General features: G+C 37.3%; 1 protein-coding gene across 1 annotated transcript; it reads right to left on the reverse strand.

Moving 5' to 3' along the window:
* Positions 1–3,809: 3,809 nt before the first annotated feature.
* On the reverse strand, positions 3,810–5,639 carry WRKY40 (WRKY DNA-binding protein 40). The gene is made up of 5 exons (XM_079040168.1): positions 5,461–5,639; positions 5,259–5,324; positions 4,812–5,150; positions 4,599–4,715; positions 3,810–4,483 (listed from the first exon to the last, which is right to left on the reverse strand). The coding sequence occupies exons 1-5, from the start codon at positions 5,533–5,535 to the stop codon at positions 4,103–4,105; spliced, it is 978 nt and encodes a 325-aa protein (XP_078896294.1). The 5' UTR covers positions 5,536–5,639; the 3' UTR covers positions 3,810–4,102.
* Between the last annotated feature and the right edge of the window lie 4,777 nt (positions 5,640–10,416).

Consider the following 10,416-nt stretch of genomic DNA (forward strand, 5'->3'; position numbering starts at 1 on the left):
ATCAGAGCATTGTTTATAGTGAACTAAGTATATCGAATCACATAGGATATACAAACTATAAATGCATAGGGAATAAAACACTCTAACAAAACGTTGTTACACCTAAACCGTGTTTCATTTGGAAGGTATCGTGGTCTAAGTGTTATTTTGGGTATTAATAGTTCGAGGAGCCGAAGGATCAGCAGTTCAGCAGTTGTCGGATAGCAGTCAGAAGTGTTCAGCTAGTCTTCAGTAGAGCAAGGTGAGTCTCCTTACTGTTTGTATGGGTCTAAGGCACCAACGCCGACCCATTATGTTTATGTTTACGTATAGTAGGAAGACCCGGGGGTTAGCCCTAGGAATTTATTGTATATGTTGCGGGTTACGGCATGATGTCGGGCGAGGCCCGAGGAAGTTAGAATGCTAGAGGTATTTGTGATTCTTGCACGAGTAGTTATGATAGATTTAGGATCGGGGGTCCATTTTCGAGGTAAGCCCGAAGTATGTTAGATGATAGTATGTCTCCACGCCAGGGGTCCGATGTTGGGGCAATCCTGAGGAAGATTCTTATCTTGTATGTTAGATTATACTTGTGGTCTCTGTGATATTTGTATGTGCATGATAGGGAGGTGAGTGTGGGCGAGGTCTCGTATCTCATCACTAGCTGAGTATGGATGAGGTTCGATATCTCAACATTAGTAGAGTAGCGGTGGGCCCCGTGATAGGAGGGGAGTGACTGTGGGCGGGGCCCGTATCTCACTACTAACAAGACTATTGATGGGGTTCCATAACTTTAGTAGCAGGACCGGGGCGAGGCCCTAGTTAGGCGAGGCCTTAGATCAGGGAACAGTTAAAGTACGTTTATTTATGTACTAGTATGTTATTTGGTTGTGTGTGTATGGTAGGCGAGGCCCAGAGACAGGTGGGGCCTAAAAAAACAGATCTGTATACCGAGCGGGGCTTGATACCAGGCGGGGCCCAATGACGAGCAACGCCTGATGCAGCGTGCGGGGGCCCAGTATGTGGTTATGTGTATATGGTATGTGGTAGGTTGGGGAACTCACTAAGCTTCGTGCTTATGGTTTTCAGTTTTGGTTTCAGGTACTTCCGGTAGCGGAAGGAAGAGCCCGGGATGATCGCATGACACACACCACAAAGTTTTAGCCTGGGATGTCTTTACTCTGATAATTAGAACATGTTTTGAAACGATACTCTAATTTGATATATCTACCTTTAATTATGGTTGAATTGATTGGATACTTATAGTTTATTAATGTTTTAAAAAGAAATTTTTGGTCATGATTTTTGGGATGTTACATAAAACATATCGAACTAAAATCATAATTCATGCAAGAAGTTTGTTTGTTGTAAGTTGAATGGACTTCATCTACCATTATATTGCTTTGTTTGGAGGGTTACCATGAGGAGAATACCGGTTATTGAAGAACTTGCTTGCAGGGGTATTATCGTCTAATCCTTGGAGTGTCAATTATGTAGTACCATTTAGGAATTATCAGACCACCTACACATTAGTTGCATCTTTGTCAAGATTGTTCGAGAGTAGGTGCTAGAATGGTGTGGAATTAAAAACATACAATTTTCTCCATTCCATGGCTTGTCACGATGTGAAGCTTTGATCTCCACTCTGTGGCGACGATTTTTCACCAAAATCTATTCCAGCTTCAATTATCCATAACTTCTTCGGTTCAACTTCGTAATCGGTGATCTTTATATGTATGAACAGGTATTGCCGAGCCCCACAACCCCATCTAGTTAACTTTGACTTAAAATATATCGAACTAAAATCATAATTCATGCAAAAATTTTGGTGGTTGTAAGTTGAATAAACTTCATCTACCACTGTATTGCTTTGTTTGGAAGGCTACTATGAGGAGAATACCGGTTGTAGTGTTAGTTATATAGTACCATTCTGGAATTATCAGACCACCTACTCATCAGTTGCGACTTTGGCAACACTATTCGAGAGTGGGTGCTAGAATGGTGTGAGATTCAAAACAAACAGTTTTCGAGTATTTTGAAATTCATAGATTATGATGCTTCGTGGGGTAATTATCCTTGCAAAAGATTGATAACTCATATGATCTTTTCTTGTACTCTTCGAAATATATTGACGACGAGAAACAATAAGTTTTTTTAGAAGATAAATGGCCCCAACCAAAATCACAGATAATGTAACATCCCCCTTTGGCATGTATCACAATATTTTCCGCTTTGGGCTCCCGACATGAAAACTTCCTAGGGGGTCACCCATCCCTGAATTGCTCTCGCCCGGGCACACTTAACTGCAGAGTTCTTATGAGATCTACTGCCCTCACGACTTTAAAACGCGTTGTGTTAGGGAAGGTATCCACACCTCTTATAAGGAATGTTTCGTTCTCCTTCCCAGCCAATGTGGGATCAGGTGCAACCCAGCTTCACCCCCCATTATAGGGTTCGATGTCCCCGTCGAACACATCGACCCAATTCCTAGCTCTGATACCATTTGTAACATTCCCCTCTAGCATGTATCACAATATTGTCTGCTTTGGGTTCCCGACACGAAAACTTCCTAGGGGGTCACCCATCCCTGAATTATTCTAGCCTGAGCACGCTTAATTGCAGAGTTCTTATGGGATCTGCTGCCCTCACGGCTTTAAAACGCTTTGTGACAAGGAATGTATCCACACCTCTTAGGTGGGTTGCACCTGATCCCATATTGGCTAGGAAGGAGAACGAAACATTCCTTATAAGGGGTGTGGATACGTTCCGTAACACAATGCGTTTTAAAGCCGTAAGGGCAGTAGATCCAATAAGAACTCTGCTGTTAAGCGTGCCCGGACGAGAGCAGTTCAAGGATGGGTGACCCCCTAGGAAGTTTTTGTGCTAGGAGCCCAATGCGGACAATATTGTGATAAATGCCCGATGGAGATGTTACAAATGGTATCAAAGCTGGAGTACGGGTTGATGTGTTTGACTGGGACGCCGAACTCTATAATTGGGGGGGGGGGGGGGTGAAGGTGGGTGGTACCTGCACCTGATCCCACATCGGCATGGAAGGAGAACGAAACATTTTCTTATAAGGGGTGTGAATACCTTCTTTGTCACAACACGTTTTAAAGTCGTGAGGACAATAGATCTCATAAGAACTCTGCAGTTAAGCGAGCCCAGGCGAGAACAATTCCGAGATGGGTGACCTTGTGAAGTTTTTGTGTCGTGAGCCCAAAACGAATAATATTGTAATACGTTTCTGAGAGGATGTTACAGATAATGTCATATCCCCTCATATGTTTGGTGCATAAATAGGTGTAACCTTAGTTGTGGTAGTCGAGCATATTGAAGTTGTTCTCATTTTATTATCTTTTCATGTAAATGTATCTGTTGCCTTTGTCTTAGCTTCATGCTAAATGTGGGCTTTTATTTTTAATGAATTTTATTTGCCGCGTAAATAATGAGTCTGAAAAAAAAAACTTTTTGAATATTAAATTATTATATGAATAAATAATTTAAATTTTTTGCATTGAGTTTATGTAGAGTTACTTAAATGAGTTCATTGGAGTCTCTAGATGCAATATGCAATTATCATGTCTTTTCAAGCACCCAAAAGAAAAAAATGTCCCTTCATTTTGAATAAAAAGGCATGTGAAAGTGTTGCACATTAAATTGTCCATCTTGAATTTGAGGACCACTTTGAATCTTTCGATAGATTGGAATCGTCATTGGACCACATAAAGCCCATTTTTTTCCACGTGATACATATAACGTCTAACACCATTAAACTTAACCGTATATCATATTCAAAAACACAAAAAGAACCAACTATAAGATCGAAATAGAGGAATCAAAAAGCCGAAATAATCTTTAATATGAACAATTCAAGTATCTTATGGCTTTAGCCATTTGGTTCGTATGGGTATCTCCTATAATCGAGCAAAGTCCCTTCAAAATTGGAACCAAATCAAATCAAACCAACCAATCAACCACCACAACTTGGGTACAAACTTTTCCCTCCTAATCTCTTTTCAGATCGAAGCTTCCTACCACTAGCACTTTACTTGTTTTTCTTTTTCAACTATGTGGTATCTACATCATCCATGATCTCACCAATGGCTAGTAGCCACCAATTCTACCACTTTTGTGACTGATTTTGTTGAACCATTCTTCCAGAAATTGCGGCTGCTAATGCTGCTTTGAAGCTCGGATCTTTTGTCAACGAAGATGCCATTTGATCTACCAAAAACTGTTGAAATTCGGGTGTGTCAACCCTTCGGTTGCCACCAACTTTCTGTTCATCCGACGCGTTACTGACTGGTTTTGTCAAGTCCAGGGTGATGGTGGGTCCGGATGAGCTCAGGGAGGCCGAGCATGGGACTGAACCGAGAGTGGTGGTGGCCACTGTTCGGTTCAAACATGAACCCGCTTGCTCGTTTTTAGCTTGGTTTGGATGGTTGTGCTCTCCTTCATAAGTTGCTACCAAGATCGACTGATCCTCGACACTTCTTTGAACCTAATCCGAACAAGATTAAACAAGGAGAACATATTAGACTTTAGAAACATCAAGTTCGTATCAGATTTGTGTTTTGAAATGAAGATATATATAGAAGTTGGCAATGGCTTCTTACCTTCTTTTTGACTGGGCAGGTTGGAGCATGAGAGCACTTGAAATACGCTCTAGGAGAAGGGTTGTCTCTTGTAACCTTTTGTCCATATTTCCTCCATTGATATCCATCCTTCACCAACTGTATACAACAAATATAACATTCAGATTTACAAATCTTGGCAACTACTAGAAATAAGATTCTTTAATGTATATAGAATGGATCAAGAGGACTTACAAGGCCCGTATCCGAAGCTTCGGTGCGAACACAGACCCTAGAAATCTTGGCCTTAAGGTTTTGTTCTTGTCGAGGTTTCTTACAAGAATCTTCATCGCTTGAACTGCTTTCGGAGTTCCCTCTCTCATTGTTGATGATTTGGTTCACGGGGTTTTCCGGCTTCCGTTTGTTGGGGTTGTTGTTGGTGGCGCTATCTGATGGTGCCGGATTCTTGCTTATATAATCAGCTAAATGGTTTTGCAAAGCATTGTAGTTCTCACACATGACAGTCAACATCTCCGTGAGCTTCTTGTTCTCTGCACTCACCCTATTCAATTCCTCCACCAACTCGCTTGCATCCTGCGCAATAAACATCTCCTTTAATGAGAGAGAGAGAGAGAGAGGATATATATACATGTATGTATATTATATATATGATAGAACCCAGAAGTGAAAAATGGTGTATACCTGATCATTAACAGAAGACATCTTCAATCCCAGCTCAATATTGAAGCTGCTTTGAACTTCTTGTTTCTGCGATTCAAAATCAAGAAACTACGTAAGCTAAAGAGAAACCCATCTGTGTGTGTGTTGATTACACATGTATATATAGATATATGTATGATCTGCATACATGTGTATATATGTATATCCGTAACCAAGTACTTACAGGAACTAGAGAGAGGAAGTGGGAAGGGTTTGAATTAAGATCCAACGAAGTGTCGACTAAGCTTGTATATTCCATGGAAAGATTCTTAAAAGAAAACTCCTGTTGCAGTATAGATTGATCTTGAAGTAGTTGTAGAGAAAAGAGGGAGAGAAAGAGAAGGAGAGAGTTGAACTGAAGAACTGAATGAAAAGAAAGAGTAGAATATATAGATAAGGAGGTGCAAATTGACAGGGAAGACAAGAGGAAGGTGGGTTGCTACAGATATTATTATGGTCAAGATGGAGATAGGTTAGATGTTAATTATTATATCTCTAGTTGAAAACTTTAAATTAGCTTCTCATTTGTATTATTCTTTTTAGTTTTATTATAAATTATAAATATAAATTTATAATAGTTCCAAATGCTTAATCGTGATCACATATATAATTTAACTTGATACCTATATTTTACAGATTTTTATTTTCAAAACTAACCTTTAAAAACTTATACCATCAATTTGAATTAAATAGAAGACTCGGATGCCGATAAGATTCTAACTAAATAACTTATACAAAAAATGGAATTTAATAATTAAACATTTATACACATTTATTATTATGACTATATAATTAAATAAAGGTCTATGTTTAATTTTAAAATAACATTTATTAAAATATATATAAAAATTTTCGTTCTTTAGATCTTAATACTTACTACACTATAAGTTAAAATCTCACTAAAATCTTTCAACATCGTTGCTAGTAACCGGATGTTAGTGTATTTTCACATTGTTTTATTTTACCTCCGTAATTTTAATTCTCCGATCTCAAATTCATAAGTCAAGATTGATGATTTTATATATTCTGTAAAACAAAAGATAAAAAAAAAATAACTATTTAATTTTAAACCACAATAGTCATGTTCACTATATTTTCATTTATATTTTTATCCATCTGTTTAAAAAAATTGATTTTTATATCTTTCATTTTAGTTGAATAAAAAGAACCGTGATAAAAGCTATATCATTTTTTAGCGGATAAATAAAAAACATAAACAGAAATGTGACGTCCCTTTCACTATTTGTGTCAATTTAACTGAATGTAATAAATTTCGTATTCGGAATATTTGATTTTAATTGAAAAATAATATGTGAATAATACAATATTATATGAAATTTTATTGGATCAGAATTTGTATTTCATTTTTCTTATAATGAATGGTAGGAAGACAAAGAAGGAAGAAAAATAGGAAACGGAGAGTGTGTGTGGGAGAAAGTGTTGTCGGCTGTGAGAGTAAGAAGTCTTTGCATTTAGTCAAAGTCAAGCCCACCTTTGCCAAGGTTACTTGCAATTTGTACAACTACTAAACAAATCTTTCAAAAAGTATTGGTCCAAATTAGATAATATCCTTATATCCCACATTTTATCATTTCCTTATATAATTCTTCGAAAATGTTGAAGCCTGCGTAAGTCCTTTTATAAAAAGTCTTAAACAAGGGTTACTTTAATATATTAGGAAGGGGTTTTTCGAAAAAAAAAAAAAATTAACCCGTCGTTTTTTTTTCCTATCAACCATCTACTCATTAAAATATATATTTTTTTGACGTTTTATTTATATAGATTATTTATTGGTTTTTTTAACATTTGTGTTCGTTTACATTATATAATGTCTTTTTTGACGTTTGGTTGAATAAATAAATAAAAATAAAAATATGGATGACTATCAATCATCCAATATAAGTATTTACTATTGTTTTTTTTTTTTTTTTATGTTTTGTTCGTTTTCATCATCCGTTTATATGTTCATGTTTATTTATTTTTTCAATTTTAAGAGGTATAATGGTTATTTATTAGCCAAATGATCTTAAATACTATGATTAACAAGTAAAGTGTTTATGTAATAACAAGTAAAATGTTTAGGGCATTTGGTATGGAGAGGTTCTAGGCACGTAATGATCTACATAGAGGGATTGTTCATGCGTAAACACTGCCCCAATGAGTATAGTGGTGGTGTGAAGTAGCTAATTTCACGGATGCTTACGGGAATTGTGATTAGCTAGCTCCAAATTGAATGTATTCTCATTGGCTTCTCTCTTTCTTATTCACCATTTAACACCATCTCCAACCATTATTGAATGTATTGTGAAAAAAGATAGAAGATGATGTGGAGTAATTTTCACCCGTGAACATATCCGATCACCTTATGTAATAACATCAAAACAATTTTATGGTTATATGTTACCTCGGGATACTAGTTTGACTTTTATCAATGAAAATTTTAAGATTATTTAATAAAAAACGATTATATTTTTTAATACGTTATATTTATTGAAAAAATAATTTAAATTTTCTTTTAATTATTGATGAAAAATAATGAAATAAAACCCATATATTTTTAAACGACAAATATATATAAAATCAAAAATAAATCCATCCTAAACATATTACATTATTACCTCAACAAAAATAAAATATGACTAAAAACTTTTTTTTATTGTCTTGAAAAATAATAATAAAGACCATTGGACCAAATTGTAGAAAAAATAAATTTTACCTTTGTATTTTATTTGTAAAGAAATACAATTTCTTTCTTCTCTGGATATGTGATACTATTTGCATGGGGTCCAGTGTACCATCTACATGGATCACAAGAGTTTGAGATATTTGATGGATTAACCAAACCTGAATATGAGGCATCGTAGATGGTTAGACATGGTGAATGATTATGATTACAAGATTCTGTATCATCTTGGGAAGGCCAACATAGGGGCTGATGCCTTGAGTCGCAAGGTGATTAGTGCTCCTATCAGAGATATATTACTTCACCACTACTGGACTTGATCAAAGAGGCGCAAATTGAGGGGTTAAAGGAAGAGAATTGGAAGAAAGAAAGGATAAAATGTCATATTCCTTCATTTGTCAGAGGTAGTTGGGGTTTGTCAACTCAGTGTGGCAGAGTGTGGGTTCTTATTTATGGGGGAGTTAGGCAGATGTTGTTGGAAGAAGCGCACAAGTCAAAACTTCTGATCTATCCATGGGCTACGGAGATATATAGAGACCTGAGACTTAGCTATTGATGACCCTTTATGAAGAGGGAAATAACTTGGTATGTGGAGCGGTTCTTGACTTGCTGGAAATTCAAGGCCGAACCTAGGAGACCCCACGACAAGATGCAAACGTTAGACATTCCCACGTGAAAATAGGAGGAGATCACTATGGATTTCATCACAGACTTGCATAGGACGACACGTGGGTTGATTCTATCTGGGTTATTGTTGAAAGGTTGACCAAGAGCGCCCACTTCATCCTGATTCAAGAGAGTTCATCTGTTGAGAAGCTACCCGAGATCTACATAAAAGAGGTAGTTGAACGACACAGGGTTTCGGTTTATGGTGTTTCGGATTGTGACGTCCGTTTTACTTCTAGGTTCTAGAGGAAGTTCCACAAGGATCTTGGTACTTAATTGCTTTTTAATACCGCTTACCACCTACAAACTGATTGGTAGAGCGAGCGAACCATTCAGACTCTCGAAAAGATGCTTCGTGCATATGTTTTGGAATTTGGTGGGAGTTGGGATACTTAAATTCTTCTAGTTGATTCTCCTACAACAATAGCTATCATGCCATCATTGGTATGCCTCTCGTTGATCTGTTGTATGAGAGGAAATGTCAGACCCCGATTTTCTAGGGCGAGGTTGGTTAGTGAGTGATGGGGAGCACTGAGGTAGTGCTCAAGACCATGAGGTTGATACATTAGGTGTATGGTAGACTGAGGACCATGCATTTTATGCAAAAGAGTTTTGTTGACCGACGATGTTCTGATCTCAATCGAGTTTTAGTTTGGGGATTTTGTGCTTTTGAAGGTGTCAGCATGGAAGGATATCATCCAGATCCGAAAGCAGGGTAAGTTGGGCTCCAAATACATTGGTCCTTTCAAGGTTATTGCCCGAGTGGGAAATGTTGCTTATCAATCAGATATTCTTGTGGAGCTTAGTTAGATCCACAATACGTTTCATGTCTCTTAGTTGTGGAAGTGTGTGGCTGATAATTTCGCAGTGGTTCCACTAGATGATATTTAGGTTGCTTAACGCTTGAATTATGTTGAGAGACCGGTTGCTATTTTAGACAAGAAGATGAAGGCTTTATGCAACAAGGTGGTGGGTTTGGTTAAGGTGCAATGGCAGCACCGGAAGAGTTCCAAATGTAATTAGGAATCAAAGGAGGAGATGAGAGAACACTACCTTGAGTTATTTGCATCAGCAGATTTTGAGGAAGAAATCTTATTCAAGTGAATGAGAGTTGTAAAAATTAAACTCTAATTTTGTGAGTTTTGGATGGCCATGAGGTAGTGATGATGATCACCTATGGTGTAGAATCCACTTTATGATCGCACATCTTTTAAGTCGCCACAATGTGGACATACAGTGACCATGACGTAGTGAAGGTTGAATGCAAAACCCTAGATTTTCGGGCCTTGAGCCATATTTAAAGGAAGTAATGGTTAGGGTTTCCTCCACTCTCAGCCTCCACCACCTCCAAAGTGCTCTTGATAAATTCCTAGCCTCCTTGCAAGCTTTTGATCTCATTCTTGGCATCTTTGTGATCTTGGATGAATGATGAAGGTGTTTCTAGTGAAAGAATCCAACAAGCAACTCATCTCCATTCATTGTGCATCTTCTCGACTCTTTGTAAGTCCTCAAGTTTCCATCTTTTTGATTCCTTTCTTGTAGATCTAATGTATATAGCTTATTTTGGTCCATTGTTGAAATTTAGATGATTAGGTGAAATAAAGTTAGCAACTTTATAGTTCATCAATATCCCTTGAGTGTTATATGTTATGGATCTAAGAGTAGTTGGTGCTTTAAATGCCATGCATGAGACTTATGTCATTTTCTTCCTTTTTGACATAGTTTGAGTGGAGGATATGCATGGGTCATGCATGTCCATAATGGTTGTATTTTAGTGGACCTTTAGGGTCC

The sequence above is a fragment of the Lactuca serriola genome, chromosome 4, assembly GCF_051521515.1.
Source record: "Lactuca serriola cultivar US96UC23 chromosome 4, Lser_US96UC23_V15, whole genome shotgun sequence".
Taxonomy (NCBI): Eukaryota; Viridiplantae; Streptophyta; class Magnoliopsida; order Asterales; family Asteraceae; genus Lactuca; species Lactuca serriola.